Genomic DNA, 17,532 nt, shown 5'->3' with positions numbered 1-17,532 from the left:
TGATCACCTGAAGCTTTCGGATCAAGGGTAGGCTCATGTAGAACATATTGCAATACTCCAAACAAGAGATGACCGGGATATGAATGACTGAGCAGAAAATCTCCCTGTTCAGGAAATCAGGACATAGTAGGAGAATGTTATTACCTTTGTGGGAAAAGCTTGTAGAGTGTATGGAAGAAAAAACACACAAGAAAACTCATTATCAAGAAGGTTCTGTATTTAAAGAGATATTAACAATGTATTCATGTTCTTTGTGTTTATGATCAGCTAATAGTATAGTGCCATTCTGGTACGTTTACGGTAGCTTCTCCTTGTATCCAGTTAAGCTTTTGATATATGTAATGCAACACTAGAGTGATATAATCCCATGCCACAAATTTGAGTGTAGATTTATACCTTATCTTGGATTATGTTCTTGAACCACAGCTTGAAAAGTTTTAGATACTAGATGGATTTTTCTCCCTTTTTTTGTCTTTTCATTTAAACCAGTTCTATCATGTTGCTTTCTCTGCCACCGAAACATCCCGACATTGTAAGCTTGATTATAGATTAAATGAGTGATATGGCTGTTTTCTTTCTGGCTGTTGCACTGGCACCTCTTTGCAAGAACAGTTCAGCTATTGTGTTGTACCACACCTTTCAAGTTCCATTAATGTAGTCTTGTTGAATACTATATTTCCCTTACCAGCTAGGTCCTCAGAACAGGACTGCACCCTAAACATTTTGATAAAGAAGCAGGTCTTTTTTTAATAAAAGTTTCCCCAAGTAGAATCTTAGAAAGATTTAAAAATGAAAATTTCCCTGGATACTTGATGAATACATATCAGGTGAAAACATATCAGTAAGAAGGATTCCTCTGTTCTGCGATACTAATATTACTGAAGACAAACAGGGAAGGAGATGACTAAATGCCACGCCTGAGCATTAGATAAAGACACCAAGTGAGATGCCAGACTGCAATGACATAGCTTTGCCCAAACTAATATGTGGGAGGCAATAGGCTGTATGGTAAACCTTTGACCCTAAGAACAGAAGTCCTTGATGCCTGTCAACTTGAAATTTCAATGTCTCCAAGCCTCAGCATGCAATATAGCCAGCTGGTTCTCACCTTTAACACAAGGATGGATTTGGCTAAGATATCTTTTAAATCATTTGTAATTTGTCATTTGTAAAAGAGGACAGCACAGCATTCAGGCAAGTATCGACCAGTGTGATGTCATTTAAAATAGAGAAAGTGTTTGTGCATGATTAATAGCTGAGTTACTTGTGGAGCCACCCATCTCCCATTAGTTCTGCTTGTCCCATCCAGTCAGACAGAGTTGGCAGGTCCTGTCTATCAAGCCTTACTATGTGATATGACCAGGTAATGTGCATTTTTGTTGCAGCACCTCCCCTGAATAGGCCTGACCCTATTGGCCTTTTACAAAGTACTGAAGGCCTGGCTGTTTCTAAAGGTATTAAGCCAGAGTGTTGAGTTTATCTCTAAGGGGTGGTATAGTATATTAATAGGTATTCCTAGATGCCAATCAATTCTGTTTGGTTTTGGTAAGTTTTTTTTATCATTTTAAAATTCATTCATTATATGCATTGGGCAGCCATACAAATCAAATGAATGAATAAGTAGAATTCCCCAAAGTTAGAATTGACATCTGATTTATAATTTAAAAAGTTCAAGTGTGTTTTAAAATTTCATACCATTATTTTTACTTCAGATTATGTGAAACAACTTCTATATCATTTGGGCAATGATACTAATCTTCTGAAATTCTATTTAATTATTAAAAAATAAACAGTGTGTGAGTGAGAGATTTACAAGCTGTTTGACAAAATGTGTCATGAAAACTGGTTGTCTCCATTAACACCAAACAGAAAATATATTATTAGTTTCTTCCATCTAGCAGAAAAGGATTTCAGTGATGTTGAATTATTTGTCTAGTATCCACCCCTTGCCCTTTGCTTTATTTTCTATTACGCATTATTGTCCTGATGATCTTTGCCTGTTCCTCCTCCACTCTTGTTCCTGTTCAAATGTGCTAAGGCACTATAATACTCTGCTGAACAAAAAAATACTGGAAACTGGGATCTCTGTCAGATCTGCTTGGATTGTCCTAGTTGTATTGTATGAACACATATTTTATTGCGAATGAAGGCAAACATAGGTGTCCCAAGAATAATGCTGCAGGATCCGATATGAGTTGGTCACCAAGACCAAAGGTTTGTTTCAAACTTTGAGGCTCATGCTGAAACCCATCATCAGGGAACTTCTTTCTCTCCAGAAGAGAGACCATATTCTGCAGAAAAAGAAGTTCCTTGATGATGAGTTTCATAGCACAAAGCTTGGAAGAACAAACTTTGGTCCCAGTGACGGACTCAAGATTATATCCTGCAACATATTTTATTCTAAATGAGAAAGCTTATATCTTTAAAAAACAAATTTTGCAGATACGAAACCTATAAATAAACTTACTTAATGCAGTTTCACTACCACTTAAACATACTTATGTTGTCATAATAAAAGTTGTATAAAAGTATTTTTTAAAATGCATTCTTAAAGTATATAGTAATTTTGAAAGACTTTCTTTGGCAACTATCAAAATTTCTGGCATACTGTCAAAACCTTTAAAAAGACATTCATGTTTAAACATTTATAATTTTTCTGTATCTAGGAAACAGTATGAATAAGATAAAAATAGAAAGAAAAAGAAAGAAAAAAAGATGAAAAGCAGAAATTACTTGCTAATTTATATTTGCTTTCAATTCCAATTTTTCCACGTTTTGTTAAACGAGAATGTACAATGTTGAAGTAAGGTAAATTTTCTGCTACCACATATTACAATCTTTTGGGTGGAGAAACATAACCATTAGTGATTCCACAGCTATGGGAAGCTATTAGATTAGTCTGAATAAACAAGTGTATTCTTAGATATGTTCATGGAACTGGGTCACTGTGCTTTTTGAGAATGTGTATGATTTTTGTGTGGATGCATATAATTGGAAAAAAATATTCCCTGGAAAAATATTAGTTTATTCCTCATTCCAGGATTGTTTTGGTGATACTAAGGCCATTTATTTGTAAAAATTTCACAAAAAGCATTTTATTTTTATTATTGAGGTGATTAGAATTGAATTTAAGAAGGAAAAACTCTAATGGTTGTACAAATGAAAGAATGAGGTTTTAAGAATCTGCCCTCATCTAGTAGAATACCAAGCATCACTGAAAATTTTCCTGATTCAAGGTAGAATGAGAACAGTAACAGAGATCAACCTAGTACCAATTATTTAAAATATACATACTATGTTTAACTCTTGTAACCTCACTTGCTGTTTCATGTACATTTTCTCCTCAGTCAACTTTAAAAAAATGGCCTTTTTAGTTTGTAAATTGGATGATGACTAGAGATAGTCCTCAACTTACTCCCACGATTGAGCCCAAATTTTCTGTTGCTAAGTGAGACATTTGTTAAGTGAGTTTTACCCCATTTTATGTCCTTGTTTGCCACAGTTGTTAAATGAATCATTGCAGTTGTTAAGTTAATAACATGGTTGTTAAGTGAATCTGGCTTTCTCGCTGACTTTCTGGTCAGAAGGTTACAAAAGGTGATCTTATGATCCCAGGCACTGCAGCCGTCATAAATGTAAGTCAGTTGCCAAGAATTTGAATTTTGATCATGTGACCATGGGGATCACACTTTTGACTGCAATAGTGAAAAGTGTGAAAAACAATCATAAATAACTTTTTTCAATGCCGTTGTAACTTAGACAGACTAAATGAACTGTCAAGTTGACAACTACCTGTGCTATATTTTCATTTTTTTCTGATGCAAGCTATCTAAGAATTTTTTTTTGTTAGGAAAGTGAAATAGAAAGATAAACAAATTATTGGAATGCTAAATGAACAATTATTGGAATGCTATGGGAATTTGGAAGTTGGGAAAATTCTAATAGATATTTATTCTGACTTTCCAGATCATAAACCTGTGCAATGCACAGCAGGCATGTAAAGATAGTTCTGATTTCACTGAATGTTTGAATTATATGTTTATTAAGAAATGTGTCATCTTAACAAAAGAACATGTTAAGTAATAAATCTGATTTATATTTATCTCTGAATACAAACGTCTGAAATCATTCTGTCACAACCATAAATATTAATGGAGTCACAGCAATTTGACAAGGTGAGAACATTTCTCACGTTTGTCCTCATAAATCTAGTACAGGGCTGCTCAAACCTTTTAAACAGGGGGACAATTCATGGTCCCTCAGAGTGTTGGGGGGGCAGAGTGGCTGGATGGATGTAGCTAGGTGGTCATGTGACTGGGTGGGTGTGATCAATTAAACAGTCTATTGAACAATGCACACAAATTAAACTTTTACTTTGTTTTGCTCCTGGGAGTGTTTTATTTGCTTTTGTTTGCATTTTGCTCTTTTGGTTGCCTTTTCTTTTTACTAGATCATTTTTTCAGTTGTTTAGAAGTCTAGTGGTCCATTTCAGATTACTCAGTTTTGCAGCAATTCTTCTCAGCCCCAAGGAGCTTGAGAACTCTCTCTCTCCCTGTCTCTCTCTCTCTCTCTTTATCTATCTTCTGGAGGCAGGGAAGGTGAAAAACAGGCCATATTCTCCAGTTTTTTGGCCCCCTGGGGCATCTGTGTGCCCTGTTTTTCACTTCTCACACACCTCCAGAAGCATTCTGCAGGCCAAAAACAGGCAAAAATGGCTTGGTTTTTTAGCCAAAATGGGCTGTTTTCAGCTGTTTTTTGCCTCCTGGAGCATCCGTTTTTCACCTCTCCCACCTCCAAAGGTTGGCCTTACCTTTCAGTTCTAGCCCATGGGGCTCAGGAAGGTAAGTCCTGCGCTTGGCCAAAGGGTGGGCAGGGCGATGTGAGTGGGGCAGCCTCGTGGTCCTGCGCAGACTGGATTAATGGCTTCGGCGGGCTACATGTGGCTCCCGGGCCATAGTTTGAGGACCCATGATCAAGTACAAGACAGTAAAAACCAGAATGTAGATAGAAACAAGACCCCTAATTTATTCAGGTGAAAGTATAGAAAGGAAGAAACATATTTTTAATTGTGGATACAAAGGAAAGGATCTAAGAATTTTTTTAAAAAAACGTTTTCAAGTATCTTTATGTTATTATTAATTTGACTATGCATCATTTTTATATTTTTGAAATCTAAGTATAGTTCATTTAATAGGATCCCCCCCCCGCCCCCCAAATGCTGTAACACCAAGAGCCAGCCTTGCTATTGGGGGAGACAGCTCGTTCTTCAAGGATGCTCATCACAAATCCATGCTAGCTCACTGATAGTTTTGTGTTGCTTTTATTATTAATTTGTATGAACTATTTGAGCAAGACTTTGTTAAACTCAGCATTGTGAAAATCTAAAATGTATGGAATTGAGCCGTTGTCACATCTAAAACGACAGTATTCTTCACTAAATGGATTCGTCTGTTTCAAACCATTTTTTGTTCATTTCCTATGATCTCCACTGTAAATGTAAACAAGTTGGTAGATAGGTCCTCCCAAGATTGGTAAAAAAATATATTTTTTTGGGGGGGGGAGAACCAAGAAAACCACAGTGGAACAAATCTCCCTGATGGTTGTGTTGGAAGAAACGTCCTTCTGGGTTCAGCTCCAAGTAGGGAGACATAGAGGCTGTTTGAAAAGATGGTTTAATGGTGGACAGAACCCCATGGGTTGAGTCCTGAACAGAAAAGGTGACCACATGCATCAAAGTTGGGTGAAGAAGAAGAGAGAGCGCAAAGAAAGGGCTTGGGCTTTTTATAATCTGTTTGGCCCCACTTCTGTTTTCTGTTCCTGCATAAGACATGTATTCCGATTGGTTGTCATACTCCCATGGGGCCAAGTTTTGAGTTTCCAGATACTATGTGGTGAGTTTCTGTGGAAGGCTAATATTATCATGCCTTAATCCCATCACCCTGGAGCTGAAGGGGAGAACTCTTTATTATGTAGAATCGACTGGCTTGGGCATTTTAATGGGCCATTAAGAAAGTGGGGGCTATTAAGAGTGAGTCTGCTTCCTGCCTAAAAACATGTTTCTCCATTTCTGATCCAGGGAAATACAATATTCTGCCTTTTCAATATTTCCCAGGATATTTCATTTTTCTAGGAGAGGGTGTTAACTTCCTACAGTTGATGAGGCGTTTTAGAATATTCCAACCGCCTCGCCTATTGTTGCCTCACATACAGCCACCGAAACATCCCGACATTGTATCACCTCCTTCCTGCAACGTATTTCATCCGGAAAAGTCTATATATGGCTAGTCGGGAACGCAGGTGAGTTCTCGTCGCCCTGTTGCACAAACCCCGCCTGGCGGCCGCTCCCAGTTTCATGCAGGTGGCGTTGCGAGCTATAAGAGCCCGGAGCCAACGAGATTGCGGGTTCACCTTCGGAGAAGCGGAAGTAGTGGGGGATAGGAGCGGCGCAGGTGCTGAGCCTGCGTGCGTGGGAAACCAGGTGTAACCTGAGGAGGCGGGCGCGGCCGTCTGAAAGGAGTTCAGTTTTCCTGCGGAACTTGCTGAGCAGCTTGAGAGAAAAGGAGGAAGAAAGGGTGAAGTGAAGACACAGAGATCGGACTGTCGCCCGCACCTACTTGCCGTCTACCTGCTTTCTGACCCCGCGAACGATGGGATTTCCGCCTATGGCTGTTTTCCTTCTGGGAGCGCTTTTGGCGCTCGCCGCTACGGCGTGGAGCCAAGGTTTGTCTTCCCTCGTCGGGTTTTCCCGACTTTTCTCTTTCAGCTCCCCTGCTTTTCGTGCGTGCGCCTTGGGGAAGAGGAACCCCGCACAAAATGGCACCTGGTCGAGATTCCCGGCCTTCACGTGGAGGAAGGGGCAGGTTGCTTTCATGTCGGTGGATAGGAACAAAGGTGGCCGGGCTTTCTTGGTCGCGACTTCTGGGGCAATCTGGAGCCAGTTAGAAGCAGGCTGTCCCTGGAGGCTCCCGGAGAGTTGGAGGCGGACACGCAGAGCCAACGCCCTGTAGAGCCATGGCGCTCGGGCAGCTCCCGCCGCCCCTGGAGAGCAAATCCATTTGGAGTTCCCGGACTCTCCTTCGGCACGAAACTTTCCGTATCGCTTTTGTCCGAGGAATGGAAACTTTCCGTCCTAAATCATTTAAAAATTAGATTCGCTTTAGAATCATCTTAAGAAATTAACTTAGTAGACTTTAGCCATAACCTTCCTTTATGGTTTTACTCGCAAAAAAAGATGGGCAGAATTCTTTAACATGCTTGATTTTAATTTTAATTTTTTTAAGCTGGATTTAGTTTAACGTGAAAAGACAAACTGTCCCATGTACCAATAATAGTAGATGTAGATCAGTGGCAACTCCATTTTAACTCCCAACTAAAATGGAAGGTTTTGTATAGTTTTCTGATTTGTAAAGCCTTGAATATAGTAGCTTTGCATTATCTGAGCTCTTTTAAAGTTTTCCTAGGGTGTTTCCCTACTTTTGTGTTGAAATTCTAGCCGTTCATCTTAGGTTGGTACAAAGCCTATACTGGTGTAAAGTTTACTGTCCTCGTTTTTAATTGTTTGTGTCTCTGTTTTAAGCTGCTGGAGTTATCTGACTTTTCTCCAAGGTAATAGATGACAAGTCTATAAGCTTTTATACAACTTGAGTCTGCCCTTTTCAAAATAAAGGGTGAAATACTGTTTTAATACCAGTGCAGCTTACAATGCTTTTCCATTATTGGTTTGGGGAGAATATGAAGGCAGAGTCCAAGGCAGAATAAGGATTTTTTCAGCAGGGCATGCTTGTGCCATGCTTGCATGAGAGTGGAAAAATATCTTTAAGTATATAAATGACTGAAAATTAGATGGTTCCTGCCTAACCTTGTCAGAATTTGAAACCAAAGTGGGATTGTTTGGTTAATGCTTAGAAAACCAGAGAATATTAGGGTTACAGGCTCGGTTGTGAAATAACAATATCTCCCAGAAGAAAGCACTTTTGCATATTTGAGAAAGCGTAGTTGTGATTACATAGTTATAAATAGTCAAGTACAACATGGAGTCTTTATCTTTTTTTATGATTGGAAACTAACCTGTAGAAACCACCATTGTTTCCTCCCCACCCACCCCTATCTTGGGAATTTCCTCCCCCTCATTTTCATTTGATCATACACAAGTTCTTACCAAATTGTAATAGGATAGTTTTGGTTTCATATATGTCCAAAATGAATGTACTTTTCTAGAGCTGATTGTCAGGAAATTAAACTCTGGTTGTAAAAGGAAGTAAAGACTGTTAATCCCTGTTAAAATGCGCTTTGCTGTTGCTTCCCAGGTAATTTTTTTCACTGAAGTGGGTGGAGATACTTGGGAGGTTTTTTTTTTTAGTACTATAATGGGAAAAAGGTATGGTACATTTGAGAAGGCGGTTCACCTATACTGTAATACTAGTTTATTTTTGCAGAACTAGGGCTCTGAACTTACAGTCTGAAAGTGTGTAGACATAACAGTTACTCTTCAGAAGAGGTCTACAGAATAAATGTTAAAAGTAGCAGTTTTGGCAATCCCTGAGACCTATGATTTAAATTGGAATTATATTTTTAACTGAAATAATATCAAAAATAATATTTTTGGGATTTTTTCCCTGTGAGTTTATTACTGAAATTTGTCTATAATGATGAACATGTTACATAAAAATATTATCTAGAATATCAATAAGCAGATACATGCTTTGTTTTAAATCCAACTCAAGAATCTTTATGGAATTGCAATATAGAGAAAATTTCAGATATGGTATTAGTTATTACAGAGTCAGAATTCCAGATTGTAATTAATTTGAATTTTCTGTTAGCAAAGGAATCTTTCCCTGAAGTAGGTTGATTTCACAGGTATCTACTACAAAAAAATAGAAATAGTTACCTATTTGGTACACAATACAAAAGACTATTTTGTAATAATTTGGTTTGAATTTTACAGAAGGATGCTCATGTGACATGAACAAACGGACAAATTGTTCTATAGTTGCTAATGGTGCATGCCAGTGTAAATCAATTGGACTTGATATCACAGTGAACTGTCAGACACGTAAGTATAAGAACTGAACAAATTCCATTACACTTTCCATTGCTTTCTGACAAAAATATTGTATTTAAGTTAACATGATCCAGTTACTCTTTACTGGTTTTATTATTTTTTAGTGACTTCAAAATGCCTATTGATGAAAGCAGAAGTGACTGGCTTAAAATCAGGTAGAAGTCAAAGACCAGAACATGCACATGCAGACAATGATGGCATATATGATCCAGAATGTGATGCAAAGGGCAATTTCAAAGCGAAACAGTGCAATGGAACAAAGACTTGCTGGTGTGTGAACAGTGCTGGAGTACGAAGAACTGAAAAGAGTGATAAAAATATTACATGCGAAGAAGTAGTAAGGACAAGGTAAACCTGATTTAAAATTGAATTTATTTTAAGATCTATATGTTGTACTTTAAGGTTAAAACATCAATATCATAACATTTTGAAAGTTTATACTGACAAGTTTATCATTAACAAATTAAGATTAAAAATTAGAAATGCACAAGTTGAGTGTCCTATTTCTTAACCTTGTAATTAATGTTCAGAGTAATTGAGCAAAATGTTTTATGTTTTATTTTTAGCTGGATTATTATTGAAGCAAAGTATGACACTAATAAAGATGAAGCTTCTCTTGAAAGGTATGTCTTGGTAATTATCATGGTCTACTTAAGTGTAGCAATTTAGTAGATGAAATGATTTTCACAATGTAGTTGAAAAGAAAATGTTTGGCACAATGTGCTGTGCATGATTCCTAAATACAAGATTGTGATATCCTACACCAAAACAAGAGATCATTAAAAGTATATGAATATACATAAAAAATATAAAATTAGTTGTCTTTCATTATTCAAACCTTTTGTGTCTAATAAACCATAGAGTAAGCTGGATTATGTATACCTTTTTCCTGGCTCACTTACCTAACCTTGCAAAGAAATAGACAAAACATGAGCAAATTGACTTCTTATGCTAATTTTATTAATATTCTATTTTACTAAGCCATAGCTCATGTATTGAAGTATAAAATAAACAGCAAGTTGTTCAAAACTAATATCCAGCTAGTTTTCATAAGGGGAAAGTGATGGAGTGATTGATGTAGGTTTCGGTACTAAAATTGTGTCATAAAGATATTTCAGAGTTTCTAATTTCTTTCCTTAATTCCCAGTACTATTGGAAAAAACTTCAAGGAACTTTACTTTTTGGATGAAAAACACATAAAGGTTAAAGTACGTATAACAGTTATTGGATATTTTCATGGGAAGTTTACTGTGGGTTATATTTCATGGGGGCATATAAATTTTACTTTTGAAGGTTTAGAATCTACCCTGATTAAAGGGTAGATTCTAAACCTGTCCATTTTAAATATGTAATTGTACTATATCAAGACCTTATCTAAAATATTTTGTTAATTTAATTCAAATTTTGAACTATTTATCAAATAGGGATTTAAAAAGCCTGGTTAACTACTGAAAAATAAAACAGAAAAATTATGTTTAAACTTGATATGTGATTTTTTAATGTGATGGTAGTATCTTTTTTTCTTTCAGTATGAGAAACCTTTCATTAGTGTCCATCTCAAACAAAATGCTTCAGAAAAAAGAAATACTGATGTGGATATAGCTGATGTAGCATATTATTTTGAGAAAGATGTAAGTATGTGGAGCTTTTAAAGGAAAGTAAAGTGGAATTGTTGGCATGAATTTTTGCTATATTTCAATAGTTTGTATTTTTTTAAAAAATATATGAATAATTCATGTTCTTGGTCTTTCAGGTCAAAGGAGATTCGGTTGTCAATTCAAATATTGAAAGAAATCCCCTTCGATTTGAGAACACAATTATATATTATGTTGATGAAAAAAGACCAGAGTTTACAATGAAACGTTTGACTCCTGGAATTATTGCTGTAATTGTGGTTGTAGTCCTGGCAATAGTGGCTGGTATTCTTGTACTGGTATGTTTTTCTTATTTAGAAGATCTTAATTCTGATGTTCAAATAAAAAGTATCCTAGAGTAGATAAACATAGAACCTACTATTTTAGACAACTCTTGAACTTTCCATTTCTCCCCTGCGCCATTATAATTCAGCCAGTCCATGATAAACCATAAATACTATATTGTTAAAATTTATCAACAAGTTTATCAACAAAAGAAATAGAATAGCTCCTTAAGACTCTGTAAAACTGAATATCAAACCCCCCAGGTGTATCATTGACTTTTCACCTCTATATATATTAGTCGAAGAAACTATTGGTAGGTATGTTGATTATTAGACATCATTCATTATATATAATATTAATACAGGTAATCTTCAACTTACAACCACAATTGAACCCAAAATTTCTGTTGCTAAATGAAACAGTTAAGTGAATTTCCCCCCATTTTATATTTTTTGCCACAATTAAGTGAATCATTACAGTTAAATTAGTAACATGGTTTTTAAATGAATCTGGCTTGTCCTTTGACTTTGCTTGCCAGAAGGTCATTAAAAAGTGATCACATGACCCTAGAACAGTGCAATCTTCATAGCTATGAACCAGTTGCCAAGCATCTGAATTTTCATCATGTGACCATGGGGATGTTGCAACAGTCATAGATGTGAAAAAGCCACTTTTTTCAGGGCTATTGTAACCTTGAGCAGTCACTAAATGAATGGTTGTAAGTCGAGGATTACCTGTATGGCATTCTTATGGGGTAGTAATGTTCGAATGTAATAGCCAGTCTGGACAAATAAAGATGTAAGATTAATTTATGATAAGTTTTAAATAGTTTTCACTACAATTCTGTCTTATTGTGTTACTCTTTGTTAGTGATATAACATTCCTGCCATAGAAGCTAAAACTATAGGAGCTATCTAGGGGACTTGAACATCTACTTAAAGTGCCAGCCAGCGAAAAATACTCTTGTTTCATATGCCATGATTATAACATTGGGGTGGATGAGCTATTACGCAATGTGTAATTTTATTTTAGCCTTATTATATTTTAGTTTTGTTTATTCTTAGTTATTTTAACAGATTTTATATTACAATTGAGCTCTCTGGTTCAGTACTCCCCACAAAAGGTTCAGGGAATCTGATGTCCTCAATATTTTGCAAAATTATTCCTGACTGCTGAATTAACAATTTATCCATGAAACATTTAAACTACCTCAGTGGGAGTTCAGAACATCTAGAAATCGCCAGATGATTCATCTCTTAGCCTACACTAGTGCAGTAACCCTCCAAAGATTCAGATCTGTTCCCACTGTTCAAACATAGCACGGGGCTCTAAGTAAATATCAGTTGCACATTGTATTAACCTTTAATAGCACAAATAGGGGAGCTGAAGACTGCATGTTTCACAAGTAACATGGAATGGCTTTTATAGGTGACTGGATAATGGGCAGGGATAATAGGCATCAATAGTTTCTGTATTATTGTGTTCTGTTAAATTGGATTCTTGAATGTGTTGGAATAGAAAAATACCTGAGCTGTTTCGTTTTCTCCATGCAGATATTTACCCGAAGAAAGAGGGGCAAGTATGAAAAAGCTGAGGTAACTATTTAAATAGAAATCTATCTTTTTACTTTTTTAAAATGTGATACAAATGTTATATATATTTAATTACAAATAGTTCTTGACTTAAGACCCCTGGAATCTCAGTTGTTCACACAGTGACTGACATCCAGCACTCCCTGTCATGGTTAAGTGATTTTACCGGACAGAGAGTGCCAGATAAAGAGCACAGGGTGTCTCGAGGTGGGGGAGGCCCCAATAGGCCCAGTGCAGGCTGCATGCAAGTTGGGGAATGAGTCTTGCTTGGATTTTAGGACCATGAGCGAAGAGACTTGCCTTTTTGCTCAAGCACTGCAAATCCTTCATGCTGAAATCCAGAAGATTTTCAGCCACTGAGCGTGTTTGATGAAAATATCACTTGGATTTTAACATGGAGGGGTATTTTCAGCCCACGGGTGAACAGACTTGAAGTTTGAAAATTGAAAATGCTGCTTAAATTTTGACATGGATATTTTTTAGCCAGTCTTCAGAAAGGGAGTCTTGGCATATAGCAGTAACTTGTAACTTTCCCTGCAGGCTTCCCAATTGACCTGCGGCAACTGGCAAGAAATATTGCATATGGCAATCACCTGATCTCAGGGTACTTTGCAACCTGTTGTAAATGCAAACAAGTTGTAAAGCACCCAGATCTCAATCATGTGACTATGGGAACACTGCAACAGCTATAACCTCAGTCATGTTCATAAATCCCTTTGTTTTGCAGTGTTGTAATTTCAAACAGTTCCTGAATAAATGTTTATAAATTGTGGACTACTGTAAATATATAAACTGGCTTTAATAGTTAAGAATATTTCAGTAAGAATGATCCAATTCACATAATAAACATCCAGTGTTTCATTGCTGTGTAAGTTCACAGGCATGTGTATAACTATTCAAAGTTTTTAATGTTGGGAGAATGTTTAATATGATTAACTTGTGAAAGCTTTTCTGTAGTGAAAAGCAAACATAGTGTGAGAGAATTCTGTAGTGGAACAGTTACTGTAGCAGTCTTAAAATCTGTGTTTTTTATTCAGACTGGGTTTGCAAACATGAGTTAAATTGTATATACTTAATAATGTAAAATTGATGGTATGTATCGGGGATCAGATTCTATCTGTTCAGACCAGTTCGGATGAACAGGTTCGCTCCAACTTTGAAGTGCCCCACCGCCCCCTGCGCTATACTCGACTATATTTTCTTTTCCAAATTGGATTGTGTAGATTGTCACACCTCAGTTGTTTTCCTCACCAGCAGTAATGCTGAAGGTGAGCTTTTGGTAAACTGCACAAGCAAAGCGCGTGCTCAGCGAACCGGTTTTTAAACCAGTAGGATCTCACCCCTGGTATGTATTCATATTTGTTTGCACAATTATGGCATAGAAAAAGTTGTCCACATGGGAGACAGATTAGTATTCTTTGTAGTGGCAGAAATTATTTAAAAAGCAACTTATTAAGAAATAACTTTTTTTGTTTTCAGGTAAAGGAAATGAATGAAATACAGAGAGGACTAAACTCGTAACATCTGTAACATGAAATAAAAGGATGACTGTGGTAAATGAATAAAATTCGACGGAAGAGAATATCATGGACTGCTACTTTTTAACAAAAATATCTGAATCCTTAAGCAATCTTTCTACTAAGCTGGCATATTACTGCATTTGGAAGCTATAAAGTTTCTATTAAAAATCATAATTAGTCTTAACAGATAAGTGGCATTCCATTATCACTATTTTTGATGTAACTTAGTAATGTCATTTTGGATGTCTTAAAAGTTTGTTGAAGTATCTGATAATTTTTGTGTCTAGGGTGCCAGGTAACACTTTCGAATACAAGAGTGTATGTTTGTATATATTCCTGTTTAATCATTTTTTTACACACAGTGAATTTTAATAAAGTTTGAAATGTATATACCAGTTCTTTCTTGGTGTTAAAATTTGCTTGCACGGGATACTTCCAAATACAGGGAGTCTTCAATTTACAACTGTTGGTCTGACAGATTTGAATGAAGGGACTTATGATCTCGCCCAATTACAGCCATTGCAGCAACCTCACGACCAGATGATCAAAATTTAGCACTTTGCAATCCACCAGCATTTATAATGGCAGTGGCGTTGCAGATTTCCATTTATCCCTCCCCTTGCCTTTTGGGCTTTTTTGCACTCCACAGCCCTTGTTGATCTAGCTGAGGTTTCCTGTCTTATTGCTCCTTTACCAACCAAGAGTGCCATCCTGACTTTTTGGGAGACAGCTGCTAGCTGCACCTGGACTTCAAGCCCAAATGCCCAGGAAGCTCCAATGGCATTAGCACTAAGCAACTACCTCATGAAGTGCTAAACACATAGATAGCATCCACAATAGAGGAAAAAACAGCCATCCTGCAGGAAGTGCCCGGGAAGCTCTAACAATGCAGCAGAAAGAGAAATGGTAGTTTCTTGCTTTATTTGCAGCATGGAAAGTGGTTTTGCCCCTTATCTTTTTGTAGCTCAAAAGATAAGTATCTAGGCAAGTATAAAGGTCAACAACAGCATGTAATATAGAGTTGACAAAAGCTGCAACTACAGTATTCTTTGTTAATTATTAAACTATAAGAATATTATTCTTTCTGTGATACAGAAGCCATATGTCAGGGTTTGTGCTGCAGAGTTCAAAGTATCCAGCTTATTTTTAATATGTGGCTCTCTGAGTGCACACTATTTTTATCGACATGGGCTAGATGAGAGAGAGCAAGCTGAAATCAAACAGGTAAACAAAGTGCTGCTGGTATATAAAAACTGGAGTTGAGATTGATTGTTTTACATAGTAATGGTAAAGCTCTATGGTGCTGATTGTTATCACTGGATAGTAAGGGAATAGTAGAGTGTGGTATAATCAGCATATTGAAAGTTTCTTAGTTCAAAGTGTTGAATGACTTTCCCCCATCAATTTTTGTAGATGGTAAAAAGCATGAGACCCAAAATGGAAAAAATTGGGACATTATAGATCAACAGCCTTTATATAGAAAAAAGGTTCCTCAACATCACCTTTTGGGTATAGCCTGACAGGAAACATTGGAGCCATTATAAAACATTCTTCCTAAGGACCAATTTAGAGAGCGGTCCAAAGAGTATCATGGTTGATAGTATTTATTGAAAGCTGCCAAGAAAAGCAGGAAAACTACCAGAGCCATACTCGTCTTATCAGTTTCTGGCAAAAGCCATTTACTAAAAGTACCAAGGCAAAGGCCAAGCACCTCTGGCTGAAATGGGTAAAAATAAAAAGATATAATTCAGATGTATTTGGAGCTGCAAAGTTTCTTCTCTATAAGTAATTGAATATTTGGGGACTGGTCTACATTTATACAGAATCTCAGTCAAAAGAATCTCAGTATTAAGTTTTATTACTCCTTTAGGTAGTTCAGTGTAATGGCTAGGCTCTCAACTGGGAGACTCTTGAGTTCTGGTCCTGCCTTAGGCACAAAATCAACTGTATAGCCTCGGGCCAGTCACTCTTTTTCAACCCTAAGAAAGAAGCAATGCTAAACCTGAAGAATGTTGCCAAGAAAATTGGAGAGACTATTTCATGTATTTGTGAGGAATCAAAAGCTGACTCAAAGGCACGTACATATATACACAGGTAGAATGGAACACATCCTGATCACCTCTCTTAACTCGGGCCAGATCCATCTTTAGCAGACAGTGAGCCAGTAGCAGATGCATCTCTCATACATCCTGCCAATATTTAAAAGAATTATAAGTAATAGGACAAACTATTGCCAAATTTACATCCTCATGTATCTTCTAATATGGAGCTCAAATCCAGATGGCTATAATCTGATCCACTAGATTTTAATAAATTGTTGACAAACTATTATTAAATCAATTTACATAGCTGCCTATCTTGTAAATAGTGTTTCCTCCCCAGCTTTGAAGAACTAATACCCATAAAAACAATACTAACAAAGAGAAAAATCACACAGTGGTCATCAAGAGTAAACCTGGAAAAAACAATGAAAACCTATCAATGGCCTTCTAAATTCCTAGATCCCAAACTCTGAAACACATCCCAATCTTCAACAGTTTACAAAAGCTCAGAAGGGTCAGGATTAATTTAGTCCTGGAGGATGTGATTCTCCAGAGGCCAAGCACTGTGGCAGAAAAAGCATGCTTTCTAGATCCCATTGTAGGTTAGCACCCCCCATCTCCTAGACCAGTGGTTCTCAACCTTCTCAATGCGGCGACCCTTTAATACAGTTTTTCATGTGGTGAACCCCAACCATAAAATTGATGTCTTGGTTCCTAAGACAATATGTGTGAAATATGTGTTTTCCAATGGTCTTAAGGCGACCCCTGTGAAAGGATCGTTCGACCCCCAAAGGGGCCCCTACCCACAGGTTGAGAACCACTGTCCTAGAAGAATGAAATATTAAAAAGGCAGAATATTATATTTCCCTGGATGAGAAATTGAGAAGCATGCTCTAGGAGACAGAAAGCAGCTGCCACCTTCCTTAATAGCCCACAGCAGATGTCAGCATTTAAGAATTAAAGAGATAGCTAGCTTTATTCATAAGCAAAAATTCTCTGCAGCAAGATCTGAACAAAGGTAGGATTAGCCCTCAGCAGTGGTGGGCTGCTATGTGTGGTCATGCAGGTTCGGGTGAACCCTTAGCTTTGATCGCTGGCTGGACCCCCCCCACCCATCCTTGTGCTAAGCTATTCATTTGTAATTAATTTTCTGGCTCATTCCCTCCACCTTCGCTGCCCAGCTGAGTTTTGCGCTGCCCCTGCTTTACTCACCGGAACTGCCTGAGTTGATTACCTGCTTCTTTGAAACTCCATTTCACTCCCAAAGGGGTGCGTGCAAGTGAAGCTAGCACGCTCACGCTCACAACCAAAGAACTGCTTGTATATGTAGCCCACTTCTGGCCCTCAGTCACAATAGGAATTGCCCAACAAGTCCCTTCATTGCATCTGCCAAAC

The 17,532-nt window shown here is 37.2% G+C and overlaps 1 protein-coding gene across 1 annotated transcript; it reads left to right on the top strand.

Annotated features, from left to right (window-relative positions):
• The first annotated feature begins 6,424 nt into the window (after positions 1-6,424).
• On the top strand, positions 6,425-14,490 carry EPCAM (epithelial cell adhesion molecule). The gene is made up of 9 exons (XM_014072945.2): positions 6,425-6,720; positions 8,948-9,055; positions 9,169-9,412; positions 9,631-9,687; positions 10,212-10,272; positions 10,594-10,695; positions 10,818-10,997; positions 12,537-12,578; positions 14,055-14,490. The coding sequence occupies exons 1-9, from the start codon at positions 6,648-6,650 to the stop codon at positions 14,094-14,096; spliced, it is 909 nt and encodes a 302-aa protein (XP_013928420.2). The 5' UTR covers positions 6,425-6,647; the 3' UTR covers positions 14,097-14,490.
• Positions 14,491-17,532: the final 3,042 nt, after the last annotated feature.

This window comes from Thamnophis sirtalis, unplaced genomic scaffold, assembly GCF_051295495.1.
Source record: "Thamnophis sirtalis isolate CommonGarterSnake01/CBP01778 unplaced genomic scaffold, rThaSir2_p1.2 scaffold_6, whole genome shotgun sequence".
Taxonomy (NCBI): Eukaryota; Metazoa; Chordata; class Lepidosauria; order Squamata; family Natricidae; genus Thamnophis; species Thamnophis sirtalis.
This window is presented reverse-complemented; position numbering and strand designations above follow the sequence as displayed.